A 17,620-nucleotide genomic window follows, 5' to 3' on the forward strand; every position below is an offset into this window, starting at 1 on the left:
TAACCTCTCTGGCCGTGATAATAAAGATCTGTTCATTTAACTTTGACTGAGTCATTAGTGGTAATTTCCACTAAACAAGTTAACCCTTTACCAGTATGTGAACTTTGGGGGGTGTTGAATCAGTGTGTGGTGTGTTTAGCCTACCTCAGTGAGAACAGCTGCCTCTGAAGCAGGCTGCAGTAAGTCCTTTATAGCAGCACAGCAGCACCTGGTCTGCTCCTGTAGCATCTGAAACAACCAACCAACACACAAAACATGTACTCATTTACAGGTAGATTCACTTACATGCACGTTTGACCAGTGCTTCATTTGTAAATGGGGAGGTGACGGAACAAAAGTGATCGCTAGAGGGGGGGGGGGGGGGGGGGGGGGGGGGTGAAGCTTACAGGGCATTAGTGCCACAAACAAAGTTAACTACCCACAACGAAAGGAAGGAAAAAGGGCTACCTAAGTATGGTTCCCAATCAGAGACAACAATAGACAGCTGTCCCTGATTGAGAACCATACCCTGCCAAAACATAGAAACACAGAATCATAGAAAACAAAACAGAATGCCCACCCCAAATCACACCCTGACCAAACCAAATAAAGACATAAAAAAGCTCAGGGTGTGACATACACAAATCGAGGGTTGCTGCTACAGCTACAAAAGTATCTATATCCACAGTAAAACTTTTTGGAGAAATGTTCTCTGTTCTGATGAGACAAAAATAGAACTGTTTGGCCATAATGACCATCGTTATGTTTGGAGAAAAAGGGGGAGGCTTGCAAGCCGAAGAATACCATCCCAACCGTGAAGCACGGGGGTGGCAGCATCATGTTCTGGGGGTGCTTTGCTGCTGGAGGAACTGGTGCACTTCAGAAAATAGATGTCATCATGAGGGAGGAAAAGTATGTGGATATATTGAAGCAACATCTCAAGACATCAGTCAGGAAGTTAAAGCTTGGTCGCAAATGGGTCTTCCAAATGGACATTGACCCCGAGCATACTTCCAAAGTTGTGGAAAAATGGCTCAAGGACAACAAAGTCAAGGTATTGGAGTGGCCATAATAAAGCCCTGACCTCAATCCTATAGAAAATTTGTGGGCAGAACTGAAAAAGCGTGTGCGAGCAAGGAAGCCTACAAACCTGACTCAGTTACACCAGCTCTGTCAGGAGGAATGGGCCAAAATTCACCCAACTTATTGTGGGAAGCTTGTGGAAGGCTACCCGAAACGTTTGACCCAAGTTAAACAATTTAAAGGCAATGCCACCAAACACTAATTAAGTGTATGTAAACTTCTGACCCACTGGGAATGTGATGAAATAAATAAAAATCTGAAATAAAATCACTATTATTCTGATATTTTAAATTCTTAAAATAAAGTGATCCTAACTGACCTAAAACAGGGAATTCTTACTTGGATTAAATGTCAGGAATTGTTAAAAACGGAGTTAATGTATTTGGCTAAGGTGTATGTAAAATTCCAACTTCAAATGTAAGTATTCAGACCCTTTGCTATGAGACTAGAAATTGAGCTCCGGTGCATCCGCTTTCCTTTGATCATCCTTCAGATATTTCTACAACTTGGAGTCCACCTGTGGTAAATTCTATTGATTGAACATGATTTGGAAAGGCACATACTTGTCTATAGAAGGTCCCACAGTTGACAGTGGAAAAACAGAGCAAAAACAAAAACCATGTGGTCGAAGGAATTGTCTGTAGCACTCTGAGACAGGATTGTGTCGAGGCATAGATCTGGGGATGGGCACCAAAATATTTCAGCAGGATTGAGGGTTCCCAAGAACACAGTGGCCTCCATCATTCTTAAATGGAAGAAGTTTGGAACCACCAAGACTCTTCCTAGAGCTGGCTGCCCAGCCAAACTGGGCAATCGGGGGAGAAGGACTTTGGTCAGGGAGGTGATCAAGAACCCGATGGTCACTGACAGAGCTCCAGAGTTCCTCCGTGGAGGTAAGAGAACCTTCCAGTCGGACAACCATCTCTGCAGCACTCCACCAATCAGGGCTTTATGGTAGAGTGGCAAGAATGAAGCCACTCCTCAAAAAAAGGCACGACAGCCCACTTGGAGTTTGCCAAAAGGCACCTAAATGACTCTCAGACCATGAGAAACAAGATTCTCTGGTCTGATGAAACTCTGAACTTTTTGGCCTGAATGCCAAGCATCACATCTGGAGGAAAACTGGCACCATCCCTACGGTGAAGCACGGTGGTGGCAGCATCATGCTGTGGGGATGTTTTTCAGCGGCAGGGACTGTGAGACGAGTCAGGATCGAGGGAAAGATGAAAGGAACAAAGTACAGAGAGATCCTTGATGAAAACCTGCTCCAGAGCGCTCAGGACCTCAGTCTGGGGCAAAGTTTCACCTTCCATCAGGACAACAACCCTAAGCACACAGCCAAGACAACGCAGGAGTGGCTTCAGGTCAAGTATTTGAATGTTGCCCAGCCAGAGCCCAGACTTGAACTCGATCGAAAATCTCTGAAGAGACCTGAAAATAGCTGTGCAGCAATGCTCTCCATCCAACCTGACAGAGCTTGAAAGAATGCAGAGAAAAATGGGAGAAACCAAATACAGGTGTGCCAAGCTTGTAGCATCATACCCAAGAAGAGTAGATGCTGTAATCACTGCCAAAGGTGCTTCAACAAGGCACTGAGTAAGGGTCTGAATACTTATGTAAATTAGATATTTCAGATTTTTTTATATTTCTAAAAACCTGTTTTGCTTTGTCATTATGGAGTATTGTGTGTAGATTGAAGACGAAATAAAACAATTTCATCAATTTTAGAATAAGGCTGTAACATTATAGTATGGGCAGGCATAAGCTACGGGCAACGAACACCATTGCATTTATCAACGGCAATTTGAATGCACAGAGATACATACTGTACCGTGATGAGATCCTTAGGACCATTGTCGTGCCATTCATCACCTCATGTTTCATCATGATAATGTACAGCCCCATTTTGCAAGGATCTGTACACAATTCCTGGAAGCTGAAAATGTCTTCAGTTCTTCCATGGCCTGCATACTCATCATACATCTAAACCATTGAGCATGTTTGGGATATTCTGTATCGATGTGTACAACAGCATGTTCCAGTTCCCGCCAATATCCAGCAAGTTTGCACAGCCATTGAAGAGGAGTATGATAACATTCCACAGACCACAATCAACAGCCTGATCAACTCTATGTGAAGGAGATGTGTTGTGCTGCATGACGCAAAAGGTGGTAACATCAGATACTGACTGGGTTTCTGATCCAAGCCCCTGAATCTTCTTTAAGGTTGCATACAGATTGCATATCTGTATTCCCAGTCATGTGAAATCCAGATAATAGGGCGTAATGAATTTATTGCAGTTGCGTCTCTTTTTGTTCAGGGTAGTAAGATATGACATGAGTGTTTTTTCCATCACTGTTAACATGTGAATGTGGACTATAAGGCCTGTCAGAGCAGTTACCAGTAGCACACAGACCTGTATGTGAGGGCTGGAGGTAGCAGCCTTGTCTGGGATCTTGGTGCGGCGTTGTCTCTCCAACTTGGGGCTGGGGGAGGAGGGGGCGCTACTGGCAGCAGGCGGAGAGGAGACGTTACCCCCAACACAGGCTGAGGCCAGCTGAGCATGGACTGCACACAGTCTAGAGGAGAACACATGGGGTGGTGCTGGTGGTCAGAGGTTGCATTACATTTAGTTACCAACATTAATTTCATTTAGTTAAATACGGTTGGTGAATTCAACTAAATTAGATAAGACAAAAGGGTTTAGGGAGAGATTCTGGAAGAGATTGTCACGATCGTCGTAAGAAGCTGACCAAAATGCAGCGTGGTATGTGTTCATGATGATATTTTAATTAAAGAAAGCACTAAACACTGAATGAAAAACGACCGTGAAGCTATTTACCAAAATGTGCTGACACACGCAACTGACATAGACAATCACCCACAACCCACAATGACAAAACAGGCTACCTAAATATGGTTCCCTATCAGAGACAATGACTAACACCTGCCTCTGATTGAGAACCATATCAGGCCAAACACAGAAACAGACAAACTAGACATACAACATAGAATGCCCACTCAGATCACACCCTGACCAAACAAAACCTATAAACATACAAAGCAAACTATGGTCAGAGCGTGACAGAGATACAGTAAGAATTATTACAGAGGGAATGGATACAGATGTGGCCAGGTCCATATCGACTTCCGGCTCCTAAACGAACCATATTAGCCACTCGTTAGACGCTACAATATGGTGATAGCTCCATCTCGCCCCTAGCACCTAAGCTGCTGTACATGGAAAGCAGCTACCTACTTCGCCATGCTGACGAGTTTCTGTCCACACTGCAGCTCTATGACAGTGCAGGCTGTGGCCCTCATGGCCGAGAGTGGCACTTTGTTCAGCCCAAACAGCAGCATGACCTGACGAACACAGAGACAAAAGGAGAAACACTGTCAAAGTCAACCCTGTAAGGCAGTGGTTACCGACCTGTTTGACGTGACAATAAGTGACAAGGACTTGGTAAGATAGCACAAAACAGATCTGAGACCAGGCTAGCTCCTTTTATGGTTGATGAGTGTGTGTGGTTGGATGAAGAGTGTGTGTGTGTTGTGTATTGTACCGTATCCGTGTCTTCTTGGGTGGGGCTGAGAGCAGGCCGGTGCCACTGGATACACAGCTGCTTCCTGTCAGCAAAGGACCAGGGGTACATCTGAGCTCCCATAGTGCCTCTCACTGTAGGACACATCTTTAACACAAACACACAAACAACATCAACATACACTTTAATAAACATCCCAATACAAGCCATGGTACAGTATATGCATGCATCTCTTCAGGATTCAGCCCATAGTGCCTATTAGTGTGTGTACCTGTATAATCTGTGGCTGCATGATGATTTCAGTGGGGGGTTCAGGGGCACAGCAGGTCTCTCTGTAGCCCACCATGTGGGAACAGAAGAAGGTCTGGAGCTGAACCAACCTCAGCGCCAGACTACTGTCTTCTGACTGGGACACCAGGCCCTCCACACACTGGGGCACCACTGGAACACACACCCACGTAGGCAAGCATGCACACATACACACATGCAGATGAACATCTCTGAACGTCAGGTAACAAAATGATTTACTGTGACACCGGGGTAGTGTACCTGGGCGCATGGCGATGTGCTGCAGGTTGAACAGGTGTTTGTAGTAGCGGGACAGGTGGACCCATGTGAGCTGGGAGCGTTTCCTGCTGCTCAGCCCTGGATCAAGCTCTGGAGACGAGCTGGAGACAGTCCTCACCATCACATCTATCCCTCCTGGTAGAGTCACACAACACACAGACAGATATTACAAATATGGTAACCAGCACTGTTACGATTTCCATAAAGAAAAGACATGATATCTCCTTTCCTCATAAAGAGGAGAGAACATTACAGAACCGCTAACAATGTAGACCACAAACTAACACGAACATGGGCACAAATCACACTACTGTAGCGACTTTTATAATGGCTGTTATTGTAAGACCAGATGTGGCCCTGGCTAAAGGACAGAATGGTTGTAGTGAGGGATGTTTGTTTACCACAGGGGTTGAGCAGGTCGTTGGAGGCAAAGTCAGGCAGGAGCTTGAGGGAGATGAGAGGCAGGTGTCCTCCTTTAGCTCCGGTACTACCACACAGCTGGCTACATGTGGACATGGCTTCAGACGCCTGAGGAACACACACAACATTATAAGTGTGTGTGTGCGTGTGTGTGTGTGTTCAGTCTATTTACCTTAGTAGCAGCTCGGACAGAGACCCAGTAGAGCAATAAGTAGGCTTCCCCTGGAGTCAGGCCTCTGTTCAGAGTTGTCCTGACACGCTTCCAACCTGGAGGCTGAAACAAGACAAATACACGCCATGATGCAGGCGTACACACACACACAGTCCTCTCCAAAGAAAAATACTGCCCCGCGGAACCACAATTGAATGTCTCATGACACAGACAGGTACCTTCAGTATGGCATTTTTAGGTGGTGAAGGTGGGACGGGGTTCTGCTGGTCCTGAGGTGCTGGGATGCTCTGCTCCCACTGGTGCAAGTACACTAACGCCATCTCCAGATAACACTTACGGATCAGCCTGACACACACACACACACACACACACACACACACACACACACACACACACACACACGCTTTAGTCAAACAAGCACACTGGTGTTTGAGGAGGTCAGTACACTACTCTCAAAGATGATCATTCACACTACTGTAGGCGACTTACTGTAGATTGTGACTCTGGGACAGAGAGATATTGATGCTCTCCAGTAGTGTCAGCGCAACTGTCTGAGGCTGGAAGTCACCGAGAGACATCAGACAGCGCTCCACCATCCCTGGACACAAACACACACACACACACACCAAAAATAATCAAACTAACAAGGTCACTCTGACATTCAATGAGTAGATGCACACATACATATTTAATCTCATGATTGAATAAGGTTGGAAATAAATGTTTTACCCTTGCAGTAGAGGATATCAGCCTCCAGCTGTCTGTCTCTGGTAGCGCATGCCTGGGAAACGAGCAGGGCTGACTGCAGCACCTCCTGAGCACACACCCAGGGATGGCTGGAGGTAGACAGGCTAGAGGAAGGGGCGCTGGTCATGGCCTGTACAGCCAAGCAGTGACCTGTTCAGAACAGATAGAGAGACTGATTAAGTGGTTGTTCATAAGATAGGTAACCTTCCTGTATGTGGACCTATGTGCATTACTGGGTGGAGACTTTTGAGAACTATGGTACAGTATGAATCATACCCAGGCGCATTGTGGCCTTGGCCAGTAGTGGGAGATGTGGGAGGTAGATGTTAGAGAGACCAGGGGCTGGAGGGAGGATTACTCTGCCTCTCTCTCCCAATGACACACTCTCCCCCAACACACACAGCTGAGAAAAGACAATGCACACACATTAAGACAAATCAGTGTTCCGACTGTAATACAGGCAGTAAGGTAAGTTAATCGGGGGACAATGTAAAGGAATAATGAACAAGAGTGGTGGAGAGGAGAGATGAGGACTTATTTGTAATTTTTCTGAGTTAACCTAGCCTGTTGTGGTACAGAAAAAAAGAGACGCGAGAGGTAAGAAAATAAGACTGTGGTTGGAGTCATAAGAGGAGAAAGAGATGTTGGAGGGACTATGTCTGACAGACCTGTTGCTGTAGTAGTTTCTGTGTGAGCAGGTGTAGGGCCTGGCTGCCTGTCCCTCTCAGATCACTGAGCAGTAGAGTGGCCTGGGCCAACGTTACACTGGAGCCAGGAGGCAGACAGGAGTGACCCGACAGAAGACTCACTGCCTCCTATAGTACACAACACATTCATAAGTCTACTTGTATGTGTAGATTAGCGTATACACTAGTAAAGAATGTGTGTATAAATATGTACTGTAAGTGATTGAGTGGTCGGTATGGAATTATAGAACGATTATTACACAGACTAACCAATATTATACAGACTTGATCAATTGTAATGTAGTGTTGCACGGTATACCAAAGCTTCTGATACTACAACATGAAAAACGGTTCAGTACTAACATTTTTGTTAATTAATTTCGGATACTTCTATCATGTCTCTCGTCGTATAGTGATTGAGAGGATCACGTCTGTCTAGTAATTGGTCTGAATTTTCTCAAGCTTACTACTGAATGTTCGTAGTGGTAGGCTAGGCTTCCTATAGTAGACAATGGTAAGTCAGCTGACAGAGTGCGAGACACTTTTGAAAAGCAAGGAGTGCGAGAGAAGACAGGGAGAGTTATCGGGCCTCTGACAGACCTGTTGAGTAACATCAGACAACCCCATAGTAGAATAGTTTAACTATGTACCTAGTCGTTGTGCGTTCCATGCGAGAAATAAAAATTCCTATCGAGGCGCAATCAAGTTGCGAGTGCAACAGGGAGAGAGCCATGCATTCTGATAAGAAAATGTTGTGCTTTGACTGCAGTTGATGGCTTTAGTAAAAAAGTCAGGGGATCGCAGCTTTCCATTGCTATTCCATTGTATTTCTCAACTCCAAAAAATGAGCCTGAACTGTATTAGCATAGTTTGTCGCTGTCACGTTCTGACCGTTATTTCCTTTGTTTTGTCATTATTTAGTATGGTCAGGGCGTGAGTTGGGGTGGGCAGTCTATGTTTGTTTTTCTATGATTTGGGTATTTCTATGTTTCGGCCTAGTATGGTTCACAATCAGAGGCAGGTGTCATTAGTTGTCTCTGATTGAGAATCATACTTAGGTAGCCTGGGTTTCACTGTGTGTTTGTGGGTGATTGTTCCTGTCTCTGTGTTTGCACCAGATAGGACTGTTTTAGGTTTTCTCACGTTTGTTGTTTTGTTAGTTTATTCATGTATAGTTTCTTTATTAAAGAACTATGAATAACAACCACGCTGCGTTTTGGTCCGCCTCTCCTTCAAGCCAAGAAAACCGTTACAGTCGCATTAGCGACCCGCAATTCGACATGACTGCATAGGGAAGACAGGGGCTAAATGTAACACAGGTCAATTGTAACAGGTAGGCCTACTTTATATTCACTGTTGCAAGTTTTTGGGGACATTAAAGTCATCAATACATTAACTAGTAACAAGATACTTTGAGTTTGGTATCTAGGTAATGATTAGCCCAATGGGGTAGTGTAATGTGTAGAACTTATGTTGAATAATAAACTACATTTATCAATCTGACTCCATTACCATGTGAATAGATGCTTAAATCATGCATATATATCCATAGCTATAGCCAGCTTGCGAGTCTCTGCATTGCTATGGAATACTTTAATTATATTTGATTCTCAAATATTAAGAGGCTTATGGTACTTATGAGCTGTTAATAGTTAGGCCAGTAACCAAAAGGTTGCTGGATCGAATCCCAGAGCTGACAAGGTAAAAAAAAAAATCTGTCGTTCTTCACTGCAGGGAGCCACCATTGGGAGACATCAGGAGTTGCTACATGGCCTTTTGGAAGGGCTCATTTCCTTGACGGAACGCCACGATCATGGGTTATTATTGAGAAAATCAGGGAGTTAGCTCAGACTGTCTGCCACATCTGAAAAACCCCAATCACTCAGTAATTTTGTAACTCCCCGTGAACCCTGCTTACCTCCTCCAGAAAGATATTTGGGGAATCCTGATATTCAGGGAATCCTGGTTCCTGCTGGGGTTTTCTTTCTCAGTGCTCGCTTATTTTTGAGCTACAGCCTTCTTAGTTTTCTTCAGACCGTTCGAAGATGGCGTATATAATTAGGCTAATGTCGGGAAGGGCGCTCTCCTGGGCTACGGCAGTTTGGGAACAACAATCTGCCATTTGCGGTCATTCTCACCCAGAGGTGAGAAGTTTCTGAGTCTCCGGTATCCGGGAGAACAGCGGCCAGCAAACTGCTTGACTTACGTCAAAACTCCCGTAGGGTGGCAGACTACGCGGTGGACTTTCGCACGTTGGCCGCCGAGAGAGTCTGGAATCCGTAGTCGCTTTTCGATACTTTTCTGCACAGATTATCTGAGGAGGTAAAGGATGAGCTAGCTGCTCGGGAACTGCCTGTGGACCTCGACTCTCTTATCGCCTTAACCATTAAAATTGATGGACACCTTCACCTCCTATGGAATCTGGAAGAGTCTGAAGGCAGCTCTTCCGAGAGTCGTTGAAATCACCCGAGCTCTCTCGTGAATCTACGACAGGTGAGTTGGATACTCCTGAGCCTATGCAGTTGGGAAGAACTTAGCTATCAGTTTGGGAGCGCTCACGGAGGCTGAATAATAACTGTTGTCTGTACTATGGAGGGGCAGGACATTTTATTACTATCTGCCCTATTATGAAACCCTTGTCTCTAGTGGGTACCAGTACTAGTACTATGGTAAGACTGGGAGTTCCCTAATTACTATCACTTGCACACCCCTTTTTGCTCTTGTGCTGTGGGGAGACCAATCTAAGGCTCCCCGAGTTCTCATTGACCCTGGGGCTGATGAATGTCTTATGGATGCCACAATAACTTCAGAGCTTGGTATTCTTGGAAGTCACCCATAGTACTGTGCCTGTTCAATTACGGGTTTCTGATAACCACAGTGAGACAATAAAATTCCTCCTCATCGCATCTCCCAATGTTCCGGTTGTGTTGGGATTTTCCTGGCTCCAAAAGCACAATCCTGTGATTGACTGGACCACAAGCTCCATCCTGGGTTGGAGTCCATTCTGCCATTCCCACTTCCTTCAAGCAGCACAGCCTTCCCCTAGTCGTCTTCCTCAGGAGGTTAGCAAGACTGTGGATGTCTCTCTTATGCCCACGGAATACCATGACCTCCTGGAAGTGTTTAGCAACGCACATGCTACTTCCCTTCCCCCGCACCATCCTTATGATTGTGCCATTGAACTTCTCCCAGGCACTACCACACCTCGGGGTGGGTTGCACTCTCTCTCCCGACCAGAGACCATTGCTATGGAGGAGTACATAGAGGAGTCTCTGGCCACTGGGGCCGTCCGTCCGTTTGCATCTCCTGCCAGAGCAGGGTTTTTCTTTGTGGAGAAGAAGGATGAGACCCTGTGCCCGTGCAATGACTTCCAAGGACTTAACGATATCACTGTCAAAAATCGTTACACCCTACCTCTCCTCTCCTCGGCGTTTGAACCTCTCCAGGGAGCTACCATGTTTTCCAAGTTGGACCTTCGGAATGCCAGCCACCTGGTTCGGATACGCGAGGGGGATGAGTGGAAGACAGCCTTCAACACAGTCAGTGGACATTATGAGTACCAGGTCATGCGATTTGGACTCATGCCATTTGGACCAAACGCCCCGCTGTCTTCCAGGCTTTAGTCAATGATGTGCTTCGGCCATGCTAAACTGGTTTGTGTTAATCTACCTGGACGACATCCTGTTTTTTTCCCCCGATCTGCACAAGAACATGTACTCCATGTCAGATAGGTCCTTCAGCGCCTCTTGGAAAACCAATTGTTTGAAAGCCGAGAAGTGTGAGTTCCACCACTCTTCTATCACCTTTCATGGATATTTCACTGCTGAGGGCAATGTTTAGATGGATCCTGGAAAGGTGAAAGCAGTGGTGGATTGGCCTAAACCAACGTCCAGGGTGCAGTTGCAACGGTTTCTTGGTTTTGCAAACTTCTACCGCCGTTTCAATCGAGATTAAGGCACTCTGGCGGCCCCTCTCTCAGCACTCACCTCCCCCAAGGTACTGTTCAAATGGTCTCCAGCAGTTGACAAAGCCTTTGTGGACCTGAAGCATCGGTTCACAACAGTACCCATCCTCATGCATCCGGACCCCTCGCATCAATTTGTTGTGGAAGTGGATGCTTTGGATGTTGGAGTGGGGGCCATCCTGTCCCTGCGATCTGCCTAGGACCAGAAGCTTCATCCCTGTGCTTTCCTGTTCCATCGTTTCAATCCTGCTGAGAGGAATAACGATGTTGGCAACTGAGAACTCCTGGTGGTGAAGATGGTGTTGGAGGAGTAAAGGCACTGGCTGGATGGAGCAGAACAGCCATTCCTGGTCTGGACCAACCATAAAAACTTGGAATATCTCCGTTCAGCCAAGCGCCTTAACTCAAGGCAGGCCCGGTGGGCCCTCCTGTTTACCAGATTCAACTTTACAATTTTTTTTACTAGTGTATACGCTAATCTACCGTCCAGGGTCTAAAAACCATTCTCCCTACCTCTTGCCTTGCTGCCACTGTGGATTGGGGTATTGAGAACCTGGTTCGCGAGGCGGAACGCTCCCAGCCTGGACCTGAAGGGGGCCCGGCTAAACGGCTGTTTGTTCTGAACCCAGTCCGGTACCGGGTCCTGGAATGTGCTCATTCCTCCAAGCTGTCCTGTCATCCAGGGTCCCATCGTACACTAGCCTTCCTTCGACAACGTTTTTGGTGGCCCACAATGGTCACTGACGTCTCTGCCTTTGTCACCGCATGCACTGCATGTGCTCAAAACAAGACGGCAAGCTCCTTCTGGCCTCCTGCAACCACTACCGGTTCCTCATCGTCCCTGGTCTCATATATCTCTGGACTTTGTCACTGGGCTCCCTCCGTCTGATGGCAACACTGTCATTCTAACGGTAGTCGACTGGTTCTCCAAGGCCACCCATTTAATCCCTCTCCCCAAACTACATTCTGCCAAGGAGATGGCCATGGACTCCCGGTAGACATGGTCTCCGATCGGGATTCTCGTCTCAGTTCTGGAAGGCATTCTGCACCCTTATTGGGTCGTCGGCCAGCCTGTCATCCGGATTTCATCCCCAAACTAACGGTCAGTCGGAGCGAGCCAACCAAGATCTGGAGACCACCTTAAGGTGCCTGGTCTCAACCAACCCCACTTCGTGGAGCCGTCAACTGGTTCTGCCACGGGACTCTCCCCTTTCGAGTGCTCCATGGGGTGTCAGCCTCCACTCTTCCCTGAACAAGAGCAGGATGTCAGCGTACCCTCGGCCCAGATGTTTGTCCGCCGCTGTCGACGTACTTGGAGAAGAGCCAGGGCAGCTATTCTCAAGACCAACTCCAGATATCGTCGACAAGAGGACCGTCGCCGGACCCCAGCTCCCCGCTACCGCATTGGGCAGAGGGTATGGCTTTCCACTTGGGATCTGCCCCTTCGGGTAGAGTCCCGCAAGCTGTCTCCCCGGTTCATTGGTCCTTTTCCCATCTCCAGAGTTCTGAGTTCCACTGATGTCCATCTTGTGTCACCCCGTATCCTCCGTATTCACCATACCTCTGACTTCCGGCGCCGACAGAGATGGCCACCTCGCTTTGCGTTCCTATTTTGTTTTTTTTACGTGTGTATTTATTACATTGGTACCCCAGGTAATCTTAGGTTCCATTACATACAGTCAGGATGAACTACTGAATATAAGAGCAACGTCAACTCACCATCATTACGACCAGGAATACAACTTTCCTGAAGCGGATCCTGTCTTCTGTCTTCCACCCAGGACAACGGATCGGATCCCAGCTGGTGACCCAAAACAACGACGCCGTAAAACGGGCAAAGAAAGCGGTCTTCTGGTCAGGCTTCGGGGACGGGCACATCGCGCACCGCTCCTTAGCATACTACTCACCAATGTCCAGTCTCTTGACAACAAGGTTGATGAAATCTGAGCATGGGTATCATTCCAGAGACTGTAACGTTCTTTGCTTCACGGAAACATGGCTCACTCGAGAGACTCTATCGGAGTCGGTGCAGCCAGCTGGTTTCTTCACGCCGACAAACAAGTATCTTTCTGGTAAGAACAGGGGCGGGGGGATATCCCTTATGATTAACGAGACGTGGTGTGATCATAACAACAAACAGGAACTCAAGTCCTTCTGTTCACCTGTTCACCTGACTCAGAATTCCTCACAATCAAATGTCGACCCAAGCAGACACATCGATGGCCCTGAACAAACTTTATTTGACTCTATGTAAACTGGAAACCACATATCCTGAGGCTGCATTCATTGTAGCTGGGTATTTTAACAAGGCTAATCTGAAAACAAGACTCCCTAAATTCTATCAGCATATCGAATGCGCAACCAGGGTTGGTAAAACCCTGGATCATTGTTATTCTAACTTCCGCGACGCATATAAGGCACTCCCCCGCCCTCCTTTTGGAAAAACTGACCACGACTCCATTTTGTTGCTTCCAGCCTACAGACAGAGACACACACACACACACACACACACTAACCCCCATTCCCTTGTATAACTTTGTTAGTCTAATGGCTGGTGTTAGTCTAATGGCAGGGATGCCAGTGAGATGTTCAATTAGGTGATGTAGAGAGTCAACTCCACCTATGGCTTCCTTTCCATGTACATGGGAGTATCCTCCCCTAGTAATGTATTATTTGCCTCTACAAGCACCCCATTTCCAACCAGAATACATGTATTTATACTAGTATGCCTTACAGATAAGACTATGCCAATTTTCTCTCCTTCTCATGAACGAGACCGAGGACAACCCCCCCAGTACCACCACCTCGTCTCACTGAAGAATGATGAATGCAAAACTAAGCAGTACAATTACAGTACCATGTTCTAAGATAGAGAGTCGACATTAATGAGTTGTGCCGAGAGCAGGGGGTTCACGAGAGGAATGACAGACATATACTAATACATGATCACATACAAACGTAACAGAGTTAATTAAGAATGTACCTTTCAGCTTCAATGGGAACCAATTCTTCAAAACTAACCTGCTCCACAAGCTAGCTTGAAATGTTGAGGATAGAGCCATCCATTTGGTACCTTTTGGGTAGCTCAAACTGTTGGTATGTTGTCAAGGAGGATGGTGTTGTGACGTTAGTACCATTAATGCAATGACGATTATTGTATCAAATAATTACATACCACATCAAATTATTGCGCGATTAAATTACTCATGTAACAATAAACTAATTAGCAATCTTGGGGCACCATTGTTTAATTAGTTAATCAGTCTCATTCTGAACGTTGTTGACTTCCATCCATTAATTATAATTTACCTCATCAGTCTCATTCTGAACGTTGTTGACTTCCATCCATGAATTATCATTATTACCTCATCAATCTAATTTTGAACATTGTCTTCCATTCATTATCATTATTACCTCATCGTAGTATCCTAGAAATCTGCACAAACCCTAGTCTCCATGATGAATCAGCAATACACAAATTGGATTATTTATTTATTTACTAACTAAATAATCACACAGAAATATATAAACACACACAGTACAGTTGTGGCCAAAAGTTTTGAGAATGACACAATGTCACGCCCTGACCTTAGATCCTTTTTATGTCTCTATTTTGGTTTGGTCAGGGCGTGAGTTGGGGTGGGCATTCTATGTTTTGCGTTTCTATGATTTTCTATTTCTCTGTTTTGGCCAAGGATGGTTCTCAATCAGGGACAGCTGTCTATTGTTGTCTCTGATTGGGAACCATGCTTAGGTACCCTTTTTCCCACCTGTGTTTGTGGGAAGTTGACTGTTGTTTAGGGCACATAGCCGTTGTGACAATGATACGTCCCTATTGGACTAACCCGATATGACGGCTTGTTAGACAATAAAAGGGGGGGAGAAAGAGCGGGAGATGAAGAGACAAAGGAATTCAACTATCGTACATACAGTTGAACAATACGCTCATTGTAAATATGGATATTTCTACAAAATAAATTATCCTCTTTTTTTGCTGTGCTATCGAGTATAATTTTGGCATTGAGTATTGTGAGACTAAACCTGGTATTACCTAGTCCAATTCTGGTATCGTGACAGCACTATTGTAATGTGAGAGTGTGTTTTTGTATCTCACCTGTAGCAGTAAGGTACTCACGTGTGTGTGTGTGTGTTAGCTACCTGTAGCAGTGAGGTGCTGTTCTCGCGGGGCAGTCCTCTGTGTGTGTCCAATCTAGCCCCTTGGAGGAGAAACAGGGCTCTGGTGTCTGGGTCTCCCCACACCTCAGCCTCCTGTAGACCCTCCTTCAACAGCTTGGTGGCCTCCACACTGCTGTCAATACCTACACACACACACACACACACACAGGATAGTGTAAGACACGCACATACCTAAATGTAACCTGTCTCGCCTTTTTTAAGATACATATAAGCATTCGGAAAGTTTTCAGACCCCAGACTTTTCCCACATTTTGTTACGTCATTCCCCCCCCCCCCCCCCCCCCCCCCCATCAACCTTTACACAATACCCCATAATAACAAAGCAACAACTGGTTTGTAGAAATGTTTGCAAATGTATAAAATACAAGACTGAATGTATTCAGTCCTTTTACTCAGTACTTTGTTGAAGCACCTTTGGCAGCGATTACAGCCTTGAGTCTTCTTGGGTATGATGCTACAAGCTTGACACACCTGTATTTGGGGAGTTTCTCCCATTCTCCGCTGTTGATCCTCTCAAGCCCTGTCAGGTTGGATGAGGAGCATCGCTGCACCACCATGCTTCACTGTAGGGATGGTGCCAAGTTTCCTCCAGAAGTGACGCGTGCCATTCAGGCCAAAGAGTTCACACTTGGTTTCATCAGACCAGAGAAAATTGTTTCTCATGGTCTGAGTCCTTTAGGGACCTTTTGGCAAACACCAAGTGGGTTGTCATGTGCCTTTTACTGAGGAGTGGCTTCTATCTGGTCACTCTACCATAAAGGCCTGATTGGTAAAGTGCTGCAGCGTTGGTTGACCTTCTGGAAGGTTCTCCACAGAGGAACTTGGGTTCTTGGTCACCTCCCTGACCAAGGCCCTTCTCCCCAATTGCTTAGTTTGGCCCGGCGGCCAGCTCTACGAAGAGTCTTGGTGCTTCCAAACTTCTTCCATTTAAGAATGATGGAGGCCACTGTGTTCTTGTGGACCTTCAATGCTGCATAAATGTTTTGGTACACAATCCTGTCTCTGAGCTCTACGGACAATTCCTTTGACCTCATGGCTTGGTTTTTGCTCTGCACTGTCAACTGTGGGACTTTATATAGACAGGTGTGTGCCTCTCCAAATCATGTCCAATCAATTAAATTTACCACAGATGGACTCCAATCAAGTTGTAGAAACATCTCAGGGATGATCAATGGAAACAGGATGCACCTGAGCTCAATTTCTAGACTCATAGCAAATGGTCTGAATACTTACGTAAATATGTTTTTTATATTTTTTATGTAAACATTCATTTTTGCTTTGTCATTATGGGGTATTGTGTAAAGGTTAATGAGGGGGAAACATTATGTAATCCATTTTAGAAAAAAAGCTGTAATGTAACAAAATGTGGAAAAGGTGAAGGGGTCTGAATACTTTCCGAATGCATTGTATTTAGGGGGAAATGTACCATACACATACAGAGCAACAATAGAATAAAATAAAGAGTTGGAGTGTAAGTCGATATGAGGTGCAGGGCTTGACATTCACTTTTTTAGCCACTTGTCCTTTGGACAAGTAGGACTGATTTTATACTTGCCTGAAAGCTCAAGTCAATTGTCCCGCCCCAAAAAATGGTCTAACACCATGGGCCAAAAAGGTGTTGTATGATGCAAGAAACCACTTCACAAAATAGCATTCATTATTATCACTGGTATTGACAATGGAAGACTGCTGGTCCCTGGTATCATGTAATATATCTCCTGCCGTTGTGGCCCTGAGAAAGACACTCCCCACAAAGTAAAATACTGCAGTAATAGGTTACTGTATCAAACACGTGTGGTCGTCAACTCTCCATCTGAAGAGCTACTGGGTGTCCAGGCTTTTAACCCAACCCTGCTCAAACACACCAGTCAGCTTATCAAGGTGCTGTTGAGCAGCTACTTTTTTACAATGTGGTGTGTTTGAGCAGGACTGGAGCAAAAGCCTGCACACCCAGTAGCTCTCATGGAGGATGGTTGGCCACCCTGCAACATTACAATTACAACCAAATACTTTTGTTTTTATAAAATAATTCCCTCATTCAATGAATCAGGGATTAAATGGCCACAGTGGGCGAGGTAGCTAACTAATATATTGATCTATTTGTAAGGCTAAAATATTCAGTGTTCAGGGGAGATGATGACAGCATAGGAGTTCGGCTACTTCTCAATTAGGCTATTCTAATAATATTATTTTAACTTTGTTAGAATTACATGGCCAGTATTGAATATAGGATAATCTTTTAAAACCGGAGTATGCAGCA

General features: G+C 45.6%; 1 protein-coding gene across 3 annotated transcripts in view; it reads right to left on the reverse strand.

Annotated features, from left to right (window-relative positions):
• Window positions 1-17,620, reverse strand: part of cfap54 (cilia and flagella associated protein 54) — a 111,190-nt gene that overhangs the window by 1,310 nt on the left and 92,260 nt on the right. For 2 of the 3 annotated variants that reach the window (XM_036944412.1, XM_036944411.1), the window contains exons 53-66: window positions 15,322-15,482; window positions 7,182-7,328; window positions 6,790-6,916; window positions 6,496-6,663; window positions 6,256-6,364; window positions 5,985-6,111; window positions 5,767-5,868; window positions 5,576-5,702; window positions 5,157-5,309; window positions 4,879-5,048; window positions 4,629-4,754; window positions 4,322-4,428; window positions 3,479-3,641; window positions 145-228 (exon numbers count right to left, since the gene is read on the reverse strand). In XM_036944412.1, the coding sequence (XP_036800307.1) occupies window positions 145-228; window positions 3,479-3,641; window positions 4,322-4,428; window positions 4,629-4,754; window positions 4,879-5,048; window positions 5,157-5,309; window positions 5,576-5,702; window positions 5,767-5,868; window positions 5,985-6,111; window positions 6,256-6,364; window positions 6,496-6,663; window positions 6,790-6,916; window positions 7,182-7,328; window positions 15,322-15,482 (1,871 nt within the window). The remainder of the gene's footprint in view (window positions 1-144; window positions 229-3,478; window positions 3,642-4,321; window positions 4,429-4,628; window positions 4,755-4,878; window positions 5,049-5,156; window positions 5,310-5,575; window positions 5,703-5,766; window positions 5,869-5,984; window positions 6,112-6,255; window positions 6,365-6,495; window positions 6,664-6,789; window positions 6,917-7,181; window positions 7,329-15,321; window positions 15,483-17,620) is intronic. The other variant, XM_036944413.1, reaches the window with a different exon arrangement.

The sequence above is a fragment of the Oncorhynchus mykiss genome, chromosome 15, assembly GCF_013265735.2.
Source record: "Oncorhynchus mykiss isolate Arlee chromosome 15, USDA_OmykA_1.1, whole genome shotgun sequence".
NCBI lineage: Eukaryota > Metazoa > Chordata > Actinopteri > Salmoniformes > Salmonidae > Oncorhynchus > Oncorhynchus mykiss.